General features: G+C 45.6%; 5 protein-coding genes across 5 annotated transcripts; 3 read left to right on the top strand and 2 right to left on the bottom strand.

Moving 5' to 3' along the window:
* Positions 1–11: 11 nt before the first annotated feature.
* Positions 12–6,964, bottom strand: LOC128253856 (uncharacterized). The gene is made up of 8 exons (XM_052982548.1): positions 6,381–6,964; positions 5,994–6,324; positions 4,846–5,935; positions 4,321–4,792; positions 2,413–3,439; positions 2,221–2,354; positions 1,832–2,160; positions 12–1,770 (listed from the first exon to the last, which is right to left on the bottom strand). The coding sequence occupies exons 1-8, from the start codon at positions 6,879–6,881 to the stop codon at positions 384–386; spliced, it is 5,271 nt and encodes a 1,756-aa protein (XP_052838508.1). The 5' UTR covers positions 6,882–6,964; the 3' UTR covers positions 12–383.
* Positions 3,714–4,299, top strand: LOC128253858 (ubiquitin-fold modifier 1). The gene is made up of 2 exons (XM_052982550.1): positions 3,714–3,774; positions 3,873–4,299. Exon 2 carries the CDS (start codon positions 3,959–3,961, stop codon positions 4,220–4,222), a length of 264 nt encoding a protein of 87 aa, XP_052838510.1. The 5' UTR covers positions 3,714–3,774; positions 3,873–3,958; the 3' UTR covers positions 4,223–4,299.
* A 256-nt stretch (positions 6,965–7,220) lies between the features above and the next one.
* On the top strand, positions 7,221–9,077 carry LOC128254115 (GPI mannosyltransferase 2). Its single transcript, XM_052982943.1, has 2 exons — positions 7,221–7,408; positions 7,476–9,077. The coding sequence occupies exon 2, from the start codon at positions 7,486–7,488 to the stop codon at positions 8,842–8,844; it is 1,359 nt and encodes a 452-aa protein (XP_052838903.1). The 5' UTR covers positions 7,221–7,408; positions 7,476–7,485; the 3' UTR covers positions 8,845–9,077.
* Positions 9,078–9,454: 377 nt separating this feature from the next.
* On the top strand, positions 9,455–10,816 carry LOC128253998 (protein C1orf43 homolog). The gene is made up of 2 exons (XM_052982757.1): positions 9,455–10,190; positions 10,252–10,816. Exons 1-2 carry the CDS (start codon positions 9,565–9,567, stop codon positions 10,658–10,660), a joined length of 1,035 nt encoding a protein of 344 aa, XP_052838717.1. The 5' UTR covers positions 9,455–9,564; the 3' UTR covers positions 10,661–10,816.
* A 140-nt stretch (positions 10,817–10,956) lies between these two features.
* On the bottom strand, positions 10,957–12,352 carry LOC128253997 (glyceraldehyde-3-phosphate dehydrogenase). Its single transcript, XM_052982756.1, has one exon. It carries the CDS (start codon positions 12,254–12,256, stop codon positions 11,171–11,173), a length of 1,086 nt encoding a protein of 361 aa, XP_052838716.1. The 5' UTR covers positions 12,257–12,352; the 3' UTR covers positions 10,957–11,170.
* Positions 12,353–16,057: the final 3,705 nt, after the last annotated feature.

Genomic DNA, 16,057 nt, shown 5'->3' with positions numbered 1-16,057 from the left:
TAGTTTCCCAGTTTTCTTTTTAAACATTTAATTTTCTCATATGTACAGGTTCTAAACTAGGTGGAAAACATTTGATTTTGTTAACCAAAAAAAAATGTATATCGAGATGACCAAAAAGAGGCCTGTTTTTAAATTATAAACTTCTTAAATAATTCTTAGGGTTTGCTTATTAATAGTCAATTTGAGCTTAAAGTACATTTTAAAATTCTATAAAGTTTAATACAGAAAAAAGACATTCCAAAGACTGTTTAATAAGATGGTTTGATATTCTATTTTGTTCGTAAACCATGCGCATTATGTCTTTGCATATATACAGATTGTTTAATATTAATAACCTATTTCAGCTTGAGGTATAATACAGTGGAAATTGTTTCTTAGCAAATTTACTTGCCCTGCAATTTGGATAGAAAGTCCATGAGGAACTGATGCCTTCCACGTAGTTCGCCGATGCTGCGATGCTTAAGCTTGGCGCACATACGACGGATAAGCTGCTCTCTGTCGCGAGCCCCCATTTTCATTTCGATGAGGATGACTTTGTCCTCTTCTCGCGTCCAGGGCGCCGAGTGGGAGCTACTAGATTCAGATTGAGACGTGCTGGCAGTTGATCCAGAAGCTGCAGGTGCTGCATCCTCGGTGGGAGAACAGTTGGCCAGCGTGGCCACAACATCCAGCTTGCAGTCCTCGTCACTGTCGAATTGCGTGGTGATAATATGTTGCGGCGTATTTCCCGCACTCACTTGCAGCGGCTCCAGCTCCTCCTCCGATTGATCCAGATCCATTTTAAGGGGCATAAAAGCTGGAGGGTTCTCGGCTGTCTCCTCCAGGCTGTCCACCTCAATTTTTGCAACTACTGGTGCTGAACTACAGCTAATGGTTGGCGTTGATGCCTGCTGCTTGGCCTGGGCAATAATCCGTATACCCGCCTTTGTATCAGCCGCATCGCGGACACTTTCCTGATCGATCAACGTGCGCAATCGCTTGGCGCACTCAATGGCAGGCGAGGATGAAGGCTGTGACTCGTGGATCACGACCATGGGTTGGTTGTTGGTGCGCTGCCTACCCTGAGTTGGATTAAGAGGCGATCGCACCTTCTTGGTGGGTGACTTCCGTTTGTCCACATGTGGGGAACTATTGATTGTTCCCGACAACGGACTCAATCCCGAGTTGTTAAATGCCGATTGCCTGCGTGGTGATATTTCACCAAAATTGATGGCAGTTTTCTTGGCGTGCGGGTGATGGTGTCCATGAGAATTGCCCACATTGGGCGTACTGGTTGCGGCATTACTAAAGCTGGAGTTCGTATACAAACTGGCATTCAATCGGATTGCATGCGTTCTCAAGCCCGCCTCATCGCACATCTCGATGGATGAGCAGCTGTTCTGCTCATCGCCCGTGGTGTCAATAACCAACGCACGACTGGCATCATCCTCCTCACTCCGATCTGCAGCATCATCGCTATCTGTATTGGCAGCCATACTTAGAAGCTTCTCTCCCTGAGCACGAATCCCATGGGCACAGGTCAGGGATTCATCGGAAGCCATAGGCATTTCATGCGTTTGTTCATTGTAAATACTAGCAGCCATAAACGAAAGCTTGGCCGGCAGCAGGATCTTGGCCCCATAGAAAATTCGCCCATTAATGTACTTTAGGTGACAACCAGGTTTACTTGGCGTAGGCACATCCAAAAACTCCTGAATTGTTTCAGTATATTCTCCCGAAGTGTTGTTCTGAACATCATGCAGATTTATAGTCTCCACGGGAGACAGGATTCTAAAAAATTGAACAATTTTTAGTTGAACAGTCGGGGGCTATTTTATCTGTTTTTCCTTACCTTTTCGGGGGTTTTCCCTGAGGAAATTGCTGCACAAACCAATCGGCCAGAAACTGATTGCCCTTGAGCAAGGGCATTATCTTATTCTCGACCTTTTTCATGCTCACGTTAGGCAATTCAGCCAACTCGCTGAGGCAGGCATAGATCTTTCTAATCTGGGCGGGCTGCTTGTTAAAGTAAATGTTCAGTTTGTTGATAAAGTTGGTGGCATTGGTTATCATAAAGTGCTCAAAGAATTTGCCTATCTCAGCGGCCTCAGCAGGTAGCAAAAAGTTAAGGAACACCTCTGCCAATTCTGGGTGATCGGGTAGCAAGATTTTTTCCACTTTCTGTGGATTAAGCCAAATGATTTAGGGCAAATCAAGGGAAATTAGTCAAGATATCCTTACCAGATATAGAGATGAAACCTTCTCCTGCCTGGGATCATAATTCTGCAACAGGCTATTAAATTTTCTGCAATCATCCAGGCGGTCGGCATTCAGCAGGGCCTCTTCCACTTTGTCGTAGAAGTTAAGCGCAAAAACTGTGCATTGAAGGGGAAAATTAAAGCGAGATTAAATGGTAAACCGATTAGAACTCACTGGCATCTTTGCGATTGCGTTCTTCAGGGGAATCCGGCTGGAGCATGTGTCGGAGCATCTCCTCCTGTCGATTTGCCCTCTTGAGCTTGGCCGCCTCGTCATCGCTCCTGGATCTCTTCGGCTGCGTTGCCGTTGCAGTTTTAGCCGTGGCGGTGGTGGTGCTGCAGAACATCTTCAGATCGTCCAGCAGTTGGGTGTACAGTTCGAGGGCCACAAAACGAATGTGCACGAGCTGTACCAACTCGCAGGCTATATATTTGTCCCTGCGTCCACGCAGGTAAGATCCGTAGGTAGTGATTAGCGAATGGCAGCGCTTGCTGAGTTTATGGCGCAGACGTTCGCGCAATTTGTGGTAGCGACTGCGGGCTGGCGTTGATCCCCTTCGCGACGATTTATTGGTTGGCTTAAATATTTGATAACGCGCCCTTTTGGAGTTTCTGCCTGCAAAGGAGGAGGCACTGCTATCCGGCGCAGGCAACAGATCCGGCTGTACCGCCTCGCGGGAGTCCTCTAGTTCGCAGATTTGCAGGGTGTGCGTGGATTCGTCTACTTTGAAGTTGATGGCTGGCGGGGCATCTTCGGCCAGGGGCGGAGGAGCGGGTGGCAGGGCCAGCAGACCACTGCACTCGGCGCTGGTGTACAGGCTGCGGTTGATGTTCAGCACATTGTCCGCCAGACTTCCGCCGGACACAAGGGGCACCGATACGCCCGAGACTCCTTCGGGTGGTAAGTAGTTTCCCGCGTTCGCATCGCCGCCAAACACATAGTTCACATTGATGGTGAGCAGGGAGCGATTCTCTGCTGGGTGGGGCTTCCTCTGCGCTGGCTTTTTCCTCGCTTTGCAATCCTTGGGAGGCTCCGAGCCAGCGGCACTGCCATTGGGCACCGCCGCCTGGCCAAAACTCTCCGGCAGCAGCAAATCCTCGCCGACAGCCTCGCGCACAAACTCCAGATACGAGGCACTGGCTTCCGAGGACGCTTTTGAGGGCTTAAAATGGCGGCGGGTGCGCTTTTGGTCCCAGGTTTTCTGCAAAATAAGCGAAAATTGAAAATTTTCCGCAATTTATAAACACAAAGCGATGGCACAAGCACTGAACGGTACTATCGATAAATTGTGTAGGTGGTACCTAGCCATCGATAGAAAGTAATCGAATAGGTTAAATATTATGAACTAACAAAAGTAACTCAAAAATACATAAGCCATTTTTAAGCAATAAATAAATTAATAAATGAGATCAAAAAAGCGCAATTGTAATGATTTTCAGAACAACAAAGTACCTAATCTAGGTACAGCAATCTTAACAAGACCCATCTCTAATGATAACTTAATGCATGCCTATCGTATTTTTGACTGCACTAAAAGTAAGAGCGACAACATATTTTTTTGTTTTTTAAATAAAATAGCATATGAAATAGTCATAAAGAAACTAATTTACATATTTACAAAATATTCCCAACAGGACTCAAGGATTCTGCTTGTTAAAAAGACCGGAAGCTTGTGAAATACCGGAGAAAACTAAAACTGACCACGTCTGCACATTCCAACATGAGCAAAGTAACCTTCAAAATCACACTAACTTCGGACCCCAAGCTGCCGTTCAAGGTGCTCAGTGTTCCGGAAGGAACTCCCTTCACGGCCGTACTGAAATTCGCTTCCGAGGAGTTCAAAGTTCCCGCCGAGACGAGTGCCATCATCACGGACGATGGCATTGGCATCAGTCCACAGCAGACCGCTGGAAATGTGTTCCTGAAGCACGGATCGGAACTGCGCCTGATACCCAGAGATCGGGTGGGCCACCAACTAAGCTAGTTTTTCTACTGCGTATTTTCCCCTTGAGATTCCCCCCTTTTGAATGCTTATTAAAATGTTAAACAATGTAATCGGTAGTAACCCATTGTATTCCTTACCTCGATGTAGTATTGCCAGCCACTGGGCAGCTCCTGGTGACGTTCTCGCGGAGTTCTGACCAGTCCACCCTCGAATCCCAACAGGATATGGTCCGTGGGCGGTGCTTGCTGGCGGTCAAGGAAATATTTGACTGGATTATACTGTTTCGAGTTGCGCAGCTCAGTGATCTTCATGAAAATCCGACGGGCGGTCTTGCCATGAATCGTATCCTTGGCCATTCGCCGGCAGGCAACTCGAATGGGATCAGCACCCTTGCGAAGTGATCTCTTCGCTTTCCCAATGGCCTCCATGTGCTTCTCCAGACCAATGGCAATAAGCTGATACTCGGAGGGCGCATAGGCAGTGACTTGAGTCAGTTTCGGTTGAAAGGCCATGCGGGGCAGGTACTGAGGATACATAAACACCTGGCTATCCAGCATGAGATCCATGATGCGGGGTGCCAATCTTGGAACCTGTCGCGTGTGGCCATCCCTGAAGGAAGAAGAGATTAGTTATAAGATTGCAGTAAGTTATTTATAACTCACGTCAATTCAGTTTCCTTGTTGATGAAGTCCATCATCTTTTCGTTCTCCTCCTTGAACTCATCACTGCACAGATCGTGCTCCCACTTCCTAACCAGTTGGATAGCCTCATTTAGGTTCCAGCAATTGAAGCTGGCATCTTTGATTGCCTTTTTGTGCAGTTCCTCCAGCATTTCCCTGGGCTTATTGGCCATAGGATACAACGTGGGATGGGAGTAGGTTTGCAGATAACTCTGGCTTAGCATTTGGGTGTGAATGCGAAGCTGTTGCTGAAGCATATCATGCTGGGACTTTGTGAATCCCCTGCTCCTTGCAAGATGATTGATGTTAGCTGGCTGCACGTTACGCAGGTTTTCAAACTGATCCTCATACTCCGAGTAAATGTGCTTCTTCACCGATATGTATTCCCAAGTGAAGTTGGTGTCAAATGGTTTTTTGTAGCGGTCTTCATTGCTGTTCGGTACAATGGGTGGATGCACAGCCTCTAAGATAGAGTAATTGTGGAGCGTTTCTTCGGTCAATGGAGGATTAATATAAGAGGAGTCATTAGCGACAACTTTTGCCAGTTGGAAGCAATTTGGTTGTCCAGGTATTGGAACAGCTATAAGTTCGGGAGGTTCACTCAAAGCATCAGTTGGTATGTTCACCACCTTGCAGGGCGACCCTCCGGGTCCACTTTCCAGGATTCCCTCCTGCATCACAGCCACCGGAACGGGCATCACCATGCCCATATTGTTTCCATCACTTGGAGGGGGTATCACACTTGGTTGGAAGACCTGTAGCTCTTGCTGATGATCATTGACCATTACCTGACCTTCAAAATCGATATTTCGGGTAACCTGATCAATGGGAGCTACCGAGACATTGGCACTTTCCATGAATTTTTGAGGGGTTTCCAATTCAATTGATTCCAGAGACACACCCTCTTGCAGCAAGCCAGCAAACAGTTCAGAGACCAGGTCAGTCAACTCTTTTTTGGATATGTTGACATCGCGTAGCTCCTCTGCATTCTCGTACTCCGATTCCAAATGATCAGCGGCATCATACTCCGGATCATTGATGGGATCATCGTCATCGCCCAGAACAGTGTTGCCTGAAAGATACAGGAGTTGAGAATAGCAGTTATAAAAACCTCTAAAGAAGCTACTCACTAAGCGGCTTTGTAAAGTCATTGAGAAACTGCATCCAGTCCGCATCGGTGGCGGTCATATCGTTCTCCACCACATCGCTGGGCTCAACGTCAGGCGGCACAAATTCCGACTGCAAATCCTCGATGGTTGTCTGCTGCAGACAGAATTTGGAGCGCGTTCTGGTGGATATACGCAGGTCGTCTTTGTCGAGCAGACTCTTTTCGAATGGCACCTTGAAGCAACCGTCATCGGAGAATTTGACAGGAGATTCCTCGTTGGCAGTGAGAGGAGTTTGCGGTGTGCAGGGATTGGAATCGAAATCCGATGCTGTAGTATTGGGATCATCATCCGACTGTGGGTTAAACGGGGAGTTAAGCATCGGCCAGGGAAATTCTGTGTCATACCTACATGAAAATCTTCTTCCTTGAAAGTGTACTCCTCGTCCTCTTCATCCGAGTGCAAGTCCTCGCGAATCAAAGCCTCTATGCCATCATTGTCGACCGGAGTTTCGTTCAGCTGGGGCAGGGAAATGCCGGGAGTGCAGTTCAGCTCTCGAGCCTTGGCTCTCGTGAGTTTCGGTACGGACGGAGTGTCCGTAATGATGATGGCGCCCCGTTTCTGTTGCTCCGCCGACTCCAGCTTCTCCCGCGCCAGTTCGTCCTCCGCTTTCAGGGTGACCAGTGCCAGGACATGATCGTTGCGCACCACCTTACGCACCACCTTTTGCATATCCTCCGTGCTTAAGGAGTTATCCTTGGCCACTTTCCGCAGCCGGCGATCGATCTCCTTGACATCCTCGTCCACCTGCGAGTCCAGGCTCTGACGTTCCCCGCGACGCCGCTTTCGCGGTCTCCGTGGAGTCGAGTTATTGCTCCGCGAGGAGTCCGACTTTTTGGCACTGTTTGGCATTCCTGGGCTTCATTTATTAATGAAATTCCAACGCAAACTTTGCCGAGCCGCAAAACAAAAAGGCCATCAATTGTTTACACGAAATGCCGCCACTAGAATGTGTAAGAGCTGGAACTCTTGTCGGTGATGTATCGATAGTATCGATTACTTTACAAAATTCAAAACATATTTAATTTAAATTGAAAATATGAATCAATTTAAAATAAGGTCATAGCATTTCGATACCAATTTTGTATTAACTTGCAATTACAAGTTTTAATGTCTATAAACATTGATTATTATAACGGGGTATGCTTATCGATGCTATATCGATTGTTCACCCATCTCTAATTAATATCATCTGGTCACATCATGCTCTGTTTTTCCGGGCTCTTGCCCAAAAATATTACAAAATAGAAATTGCATCTTGAAACAAATGTCACCGAACGTGGAACTGGCTTGAATAGCACCCGTGAAGCTAAAGCCTCTTTCTCCCGCCGCAGGAGTGTCCCTACCAGGAAATCAGTCTCCGTTACCGAAGTGGTGAGGTAAGCCCGCAATTTAATATGAATCACATGCAAGCCGAATGATTAGTGACACCACCCAATGCCCTAGAAACCGAAAGATGACACAGAAGGTAACCAAGCTGGCGCTGGCCAGTCGCCTCATCGTGCTCCTTGTCCAACTGGTGGCCAATGGAGCCCTGCCGGAGCACAGGCCTGATGTATTCCGAGCGCCAATCTCAAATGAGCAGAAGGGCTGCTGCGAGTGGATAGACAAGCTGGTAAAGCGCTGCTTGGGCGGATTGAGGCACTGGGATGGCGAGTACTTCATGCACATAGCCGGAAATATGTACACCTACGAGAACACCTTGGCCTTCTACCCACTGTTTCCGGTTGTGGTGCGTCACGTGGCACAGGCACTAGAGTTTGTCGGCCTACCCTTGTCTCAGGAATCCGTCCTTCTGCTGGTGGCCGTCGCCCTGAACCTCTGGCTCTTCTGCGAGTCGGCTAACCTGCTGTACCAGCTCACCCACCGCATGTTCAACGACCTCAACAAGAGCTGGAACGCGGCTCTGATCTTTTGCTTCAATCCGGCGACCATTTTCTTCACGGCAGCCTACTCCGAGTCCTTCTTCGCCTACGCCAGCTTCCACTTAATGCTGGAGTGCCTGAAGCCAACGGATAATTTCCGGTTTCTGCGTATGGGTGCCGCTTTAACCGCCTGCGTACTGTGCCGTTCAAATGGATTGATCACCATGGGATTCCCGCTGTACTTCTTTGCCCGCCAGCTGCTGGTCAAGGGCAAGGAACCCACCTCCTGCTGGCAGCGGGGACAGATGGCTCTAACCCTTCTGGCAGCCGTGGGCATTCTGCACACCTACTATTTCTACATCTACAGACTGTACTGCCTGCCCTCGACGTCGGAAGACCATCCTCAACACATTGTTGACTACGCGGATAAGCGAAAGTACCTAATGTCTGGTCAGGGATCCGAAGGATCTCCCTGGTGCCAGTACACGCTGCCCTTCCCGTACACCTACGTGCAATCGCACTACTGGGATGTGGGTTTCCTGCGCTACTACAAGTGGAAGCAGTTCCCCAACTTCCTGCTGGCCCTGCCCATGCTGAGCTTCATGCACTGGCATTGCTACACTTACCTGCGGGACTTCATCAAGGTGTTTAGGGCGAAGGTTGCCACGCCCTCTCTCTACCGGGAACTGGTAAAGGAGCATATTGCATTCCCCTTCGTGCTGCACGCTGCCTTCCTCACCCTCGTCTGCACCGTTTACGTGCACATCCAGGTGTCCACGCGGCTCCTTGCCTCGGCCACTCCTGTGTTCTACTGGTTTGCCGCCGACCACATGCCCAAGACGCTGGCCCAGCTCAGGCTGCGCTCCAAGGCGGGAGCTCTCTTCGTATGGTGCACCACCTACAGTTTTGTGGGAACTGTGCTGTTCAGCAACAACTATCCCTGGACGTGACTTATGTAATGGAAGAGGAGCTGGAAGAGTAGCTGGTTGCCAAAGAGACTGTTCATCCGCAGGGATTGCTTTTTAGTGTGTAAATAATCGTCCAAGTTTTCTAAATTTATTTGAGACGCTCAATAGTATTGGCTATTTAAGTAAGTTTCCCATCGTCTTAACTTTAAATTTTAAAAATGGCACAACAAAAATTATTGACAATTTGGTCAATATGAATAAAGATTTAAAATTGCTAGTGTTTTCGACAAAGCTATAAGCTGTTTAATACCTTACAGCAATTCATTTATTTAGTTTTAGCCTTTTACTATGGTTGTTTTAAGGATTATTACAAAACAAGTTTTATTAAACATACGAATTGAAAATAAAAATGTATTTTTATTACGGTTTAAAAAAAAATCAAATTAACAAACAAATTTTTAGCGCTTTTCAATTTTCCTTGAACATATAAAATATGTACGCTTTTGCTTTTTATCATATAAAAATGTTTTCCCGCTTCAGTTTTTAAATTTATAACCCATATTTATGTTTTAAATAATTAATATTAGTATGAAAAAATTAACGGTAAATTTTGAAAATTTTAATTGAATTTTAGGCTCTTTTTAAAGGCTTAGTTGGTCACACTGGCAATCAGCTGTTTTGGGTGGCATATCACAACAACAAAGAAAACTTTACAGAAAATTGTTTATTATTTTGGAATCCTCGAGGAAAACCTTCATTTCCATGGAGGGCCATCTGCGTCTGCACAAGTTCGGCGACTACGCCGCCCCCAGCCTCCAGGAGAAGTCCAGCAAGGGGAGTGGCAACATGGAACAGCTCTCCGGCGTGATGATAATCATCATCATCAGTGGCGGCGTACTCACCTGCCTGATGTTGTTCATCTTCGCCAAGCGCCAGATTATGCGCTTCCAACTGCGAGGACGTCGGGGCCCCCACGTTCCGGTGGGCAACGATGCCAAGAAGGCGCTCAGGCGCGAGATTGAGCGGCGGCTGGACTGCATCCAGAAGATCACCCAGGAACCGAAGCTACTTTGGACAGATAGCGACAAGTACATTGTTCAGCCGGAACCAGAGGCTCCTCCGCCGCCGTACTACTACCGCATGAAGGCGGTGGACGACGTGAAGCTACTGGAGTCGGAGATTGCCCGGGCGGATGGCAGTTCACGGCATGCCCCCGAAAGCCTTCGAGCCTTTCTGCTGACCACCCTATCAGTCACATTGAACGGAGCCGGACAGCGGATGATTCACCAGTACTGCGACATGTACGAGCACGCCCGCCACGATCCCAATGAGTTTGGGAAGGATGAGTACGAGGCATATCACCATTTGCTGCTGAAACTCTTAGAGGCGTAGGATTACTCATATTAAGACAAGTTTCTTAGAGACATACTCAACCCCCTTGCCTTTCAGCTCCAAGCAGCTAAAGAACTACAATTCTCGGAAGGCCTCGCCCGCTCGAACCCCTCGGAAACAGACCAAGATGCACTCCCTGCTGGATCCTGCTCGGCTGCGACCGCCCACCACCTTGGAAAATGTGCAGCCCAGCAGTGAACTCACAACTGGACAGCATGCCAAGGTCAATTTGACGCTGGGTCTGCAGGGCGGCGATGGCGAAGCCGAACTGGCCACCAACCCTCTCCACCTGCAGGCGCCCTCTGATAGGGATCTTATTATACGCAATAGAATTAAAACGCCCACTCTAGATGACATTATTGTGGAGGCCGACCATCACCAGAATAGCGAGGCGACACCCATGGAGGACAACGAGATTAAGAGCATATCGTCTATGCAATTTCAGCGGAGCTCTAGCAATGTCTGAGCATGTTTCCAAAGAATGCATACCAAAGTGGGTTTACCATTGGTTACCAATTGAATAGATTACTTTCTTCAATATAAAAGAGTATAACTCTTTGAACAAATTTTGAAAAGATTTTCTAAGCAGTTAAGAAAGCAATCTATACGAATATCTTATCAATATCTTCAACGTTTTCCTAACAGCGAACAAGCTTATTTAGCCAGTTTCTGTTGCAAGCGAAGATAAGTGTTCTTTCGCAAATTATAAATGTAAATTCAAAAAATTGCTTATAATAAGGTTTAAACACTGTAATTGCAAAATTAAAACACGATAAGTCAAGTTTATTCGCTTGTCTAAATCTGGCAATTTATAAATTTAAATCATTTTTAAGGAATTTATTAAGATTGTCCTCTTGTAGGGATCGTTTTATAAAATAAATAAAAATAATTAACTTTAAATGATTAAAATGGTCATCTGGCAGCTAAATAATAAACTTCATTTCGACTTAGCTTCTTTTAAAATTTCGAATTTCTTTTACTTTTTCTTGCAAGGATCGTCCTTTTTCTTGCAGGGATCTTCTTTTTTCTCGCATGAGTTGGCCTTGTCCTTCTCGGCACACTGGTCGGCCAGTTGGGAGTAGAGGACGAGGTCCAGGAGTCGGCAGGAGTAGCCTGTCTCGTTGTCGTACCAACTGATCAGCTTCACAAAATTGTCGTTCAAGGCAATACAGGCCTTGGCATCGAAGACGGAGGCAAAGCGCGAGCCATTGAAGTCGGTGGAGACCACCTCCTCCTCCACATAGCCCAGGATGCCCCTTAAATCGCCCTCGGCCGCCTCCCTTATGCACTTCTTGATGTCATCCATTTTGCCAGGCTGGCTGAGGCGGCATGTCAAGTCCACCACCGAGACATTGGGCACTGGGACGCGAAAAGCCATACCTGTGAGCTTTCCATTCAGCTCTGGGATCACCTTGCCCACCGCCTTGGCGGCTCCCGTGGCAGCCGGAATGATGTTGCTCATCCCACTGCGTCCATCGCGCCAGAGTTTGCTGCTGGGACCATCGATGATCTTCTGGGTGGCGGTGGCCGCATGTACGGTGGTCATCAGGCCCTCGCAAATCCCAAAGTTATCATGCACCACCTTGGCCAGTGGAGCCAGGCAGTTGGTGGTGCAGGAGGCATTCGAAATGATCTTCATGTCGGGCTTGTATTTATCCAGGTTCACTCCGCACACGAACATCGGAGCATCAGAGGATGGCGCTGATATGACCACCTTCTTGGCTCCACTATCCAGGTGAGCTTGGCAAGCTTTTAGGGTGGTAAAGCGGCCGGAGCACTCTACCACAGTGTGCACGCCCAGATCGCACCACTTTACCTTCTTCAAATCCGCCTCCATCAGCAGCTGGATCTTTTTGCCACAAACTGTCAATGTATTGCCCTCCAGCGAGATCTTGTGTTCGAAAATCCCATGGGTGGAGTCGTGGCGCAGCATGTAGGCCAGGTACTTGGGATCCAGCGAGGGATCGTTGATGGCCAGGATCTGGACATCCTTGCGCACCAATGCCTGGCGGGCAAACATGCGTCCGATGCGCCCAAACCCATTGATTCCAATTGCAGACATTGTGTTTGCTTAAAACCCCTACCAGAAATTTGGAAGAATTTTGTTATATGTTACCACCTGACAAACAAACCAACCTAGCTGGTTGTAAAAGTAGACTCCCAGGTGCCTTAGATCTTACCCGGAGTTTATGATTCCCCTGCTCAAAGGAAATACATACATAATTACGCAGCTGGGTATAAATCAATCGAACTCTCGACCACCTGCCAAAGCTTCTCACGAAACAAAATTACAATAACCTTCGGGAACGCCTTGTCCAAATTGTCTGGAGCCCCAAGAAAAGGGGAGTGGCTGCCAAATTGCTGACCAACACACTCATTCACGGGAATAGAAAATCCGGCTTCAAGGGTCATTACTCACCTTTGTGCGGAATGCCTCACTCCTTCGGGAAACCCATCCTTTCATACACTTAAAAAAACTTTATTCAATTTAACATTTCAAGTAAACCTTTAAAGTTATGAAAGGTAATTTGTTGGTTAGTGTTGCCGTAAACTTTTCTGTGTGCTGCTCCTTCTTTTTGACCAGAAATAAAATTAAATCAAAAAAACCTTTATAAAATTATATTAAGCAGATCAGTTAACGTAGTAAAAAATTGTTTTTGATTTTATTTATCAGTTTATTATTAAAATTTAAAGCTTGACTCACAAAATGTTAATATAACTATTTCGTAAGCGAGACATTAAATTCGGAGAGTATGGAACATGACGTCTTCATAAAAACAGCAACTTAACAAGCACCCCTAAGCCTTTTTTTCTGTGTGGTGCTTCTTCTTTTTAAACATACCAGATGACGGTCATCAAGGCATAGAAATTTCCATGCCCGCTGGCCATCTGCCCCTTGGCCCATGACGTGGCTGGAAATATATTGAATTGAAGTTTTATTCGTTCGGCTTTTGGGGGTGGAGTCCCAAGACCCCACTCCGCTATCGACCTTTTCTTGGGTGTGGGAATTGGTTCCTCAAACCGGCTATGACAACTTAACTTTGTTGAATATTTATGATGCTGAAGCAACAGCAGGATGGCCGGCAACATGTTGCCAGCAACATTTCGACGCCCCCGCAAAAAGTTGACATTTCCAACTGAGAAAATGGACTCGCAAAGACTCTCTCTCTCGCTCCCTCTCTTACTCTCTCGCTATTTTCCGGGTCCTGTGGTGAGTTTTACTATTGGGGCCGCCGCTGATTACGAAATTGTTGCAGTAATCGCAACACCCGCAGTTGCAAGCACTGGATAACGCGAACTTCAAACTGAAACCCCGCCTCATTGTATCATTTATGTTTGAACTCGAAATTCGTAGGTGCCATAAAATGGTATATGCTGCGCCCCATCAAAACCCATCAAATTTAAGTTTATTTAATGGACTATGGACTAGGGGATCTATGTTGGGGTCCGGAACCCTTGCAACGTTGTTTGGGCGGCCAGCTTGTTTACTTTAGTGTCCCTGCTTGTCCGAGCTCTACTTGAAATTTATGCGAAAAACTTTCAAATTTGAAACTTGCCTGCTGAAAAGTGGGCCACGGGAGCAACAACAACAAAATTTAGCATACAAATCCCATTTCAAGAGCAGCTTAAACCAAAGTTCGGCATAGTGTTGAAATATAGACTATATGCAATTTAATTTCACACAAAATAGCACCGAAATTTACGAAGGTAAGCTGTAGCTTATGTTCTTATGTTGACGTTTTATCAGGTTCAGTAGATCACTAAACTAAGTTTTGACTGCCCGCCAGCAATGCTGAAACTCTTATTTATATGACTTGTACGACTTTCTTAATCTTAATCACTGTTTTTCAACACTCATCGAGCATTAAGAGAAATGTGAACCGTTTTATATTTGTTACAGTTTAACACAAAGAAAAAATATGTATTTTTTGGCTAGTATTGGTTTAAGGGTTAAGATAGTCTACATAAGAAAGCATAAAATATTTGAGACTGCCTTACAAAAAAGGAATCAAACAAATACTGTCATCGGTTAATATAGTAGATATGGCGGTGCAAAAAATGTAGTCGAAATCCAAACATTTTATTTTTAGTTTAAGTTATTGAGCAACGGACCTAAAGCTCTCTTTAAAATTACTCATACGACCTGTTATGTCATTTAAAAATAATATTTTTTGATTAATATTAGTTATATACTATGAATACAATGTTTTCTACAGAATTTCCTTTGGTCTGCCTTAAATGCAGCAAACTTGGGACACCTTAAATAATAGTTCTTGTAAAGAACTACTTATCAGTTGACAGTTAACGTATTAAATATTGAATAGTGTAATGTCCGACCTCCACCTCGATTACATTTCTTTTCGTGAACTTGCGCACATAAAGGACCAATGGCAATTGTCCCTCCAGGGCCTCTTTAACTTGTTGGCCGGGCCAAGAGCCCCCACTAAAGTTGGTCTACAAGCCGGATAAATGTATTTAAGACCGAGGCCAGCATTAAAGCAGACCAGGACCAGGCTTATTCCGACTGAACAGAAAAACAAATCGTTTGCGAAATGTTGCGGAAGTGCCAATTGTTTTCTTATATGTTTTTCAGTGGCAGAGGACGGAGTGCCTCCATAACTTCCACAGCTGTCAATGCGCTACGGAACAGCTTAGCGTTGGGATTCAAGATTTCCAAGCTCCTTAACTGCTCCTCCTCGCTTCCTAATCGCATTGAGCTTTGAATATTTTCCATCATCATTCCCCCCAGCTGAGTTGCAAGTTGCACTGGTGAAAAAACGCTGTTGATTCAAGTACTTTTTACACAATTTAAATATTTTCACTTTGCTTTAAACACTTGCGGTTCTATTTTAAATATGGAATTATTTAATTTGTTTTTAAAACTGCATTTGACTTTTTTTTTAGATTTTATTATCTGAATATTTAATTTAAATTTTAAGCATGTTAAACCTAAATATAATGTATTCAAAACCAATAGTACCGATTTTATATATACTATTTCCCACATTAGTTCGTAATATTTTAATATGCATTATATGTAATATTATGACTTTGTATTAAGTGTTGAAATCAAGATATTTATTTGTACTGTTCCATTTTTCGAACAGTGTGTATGGCGAATGGGTGCATAGAAATGTTGTTTGGCTGCTTAGCGATTATCTGGGGGATCAATATTCAGCAGAAAGCTGGTAGAACCCTCGGCTGCAATAGTTTTCAGCAGCCGGGTGGTACATCATCTCCAAATTGAATTGTCAGGCACAAGTGCGCACTGCTTTGCTGCTGCAAATTTTCGGGGGAACAAAGAGCCGTCCGGCGAACAAAGGATATGGAGAAGCTGGGCCACATTCAGCCGGTCCAAACTGCGAGTACACTCGCATTCAAACTGACAGCTAATTGTGCGCTCAAGTGCCTAAAGGGGGCGTGGCTGGGATTTGAATTCCACCCTCAACCAGACTTGTCCTCGCCAGAACTTGGAATTAAATCAAAGGGCCAATGCGGCAGATGGAAATCGTTTATTTCACTTTTCCCAGCCTTGGCCAATTTGACTTTTTTTGGCAGGTCATGAAATTCGAAACCTATAAGTAATCTGGGCAGAAAAATATATCTCTTGCCAAACAAATGGGCTGCATTACACATCCACATCCCAAATCAGAGTCAGAACATTTTCTGACTGAGAAGTCAACCCATTCAATGACTTAGATATAATTCAATTTGCATTTTTGCGGATGCGGAATGACATTTTTTCCGCTTGTGTGTTTGTGCGGCATTGAAAGTTGTCCTCGAACTTTCATGGCAACTAAGTAAATGAGTTTTCAATAACTATACTGTTGCCATTTGCAAGGAAAAAATAGGGGGGAATGCG

The sequence above is a fragment of the Drosophila gunungcola genome (assembly GCF_025200985.1).
Source record: "Drosophila gunungcola strain Sukarami chromosome 2R unlocalized genomic scaffold, Dgunungcola_SK_2 000004F, whole genome shotgun sequence".
In the NCBI taxonomy this organism is placed as follows: domain Eukaryota; kingdom Metazoa; phylum Arthropoda; class Insecta; order Diptera; family Drosophilidae; genus Drosophila; species Drosophila gunungcola.
Note: the sequence above shows the minus strand (reverse complement) of the source record. Positions and strands in the feature narration are given on the sequence as shown.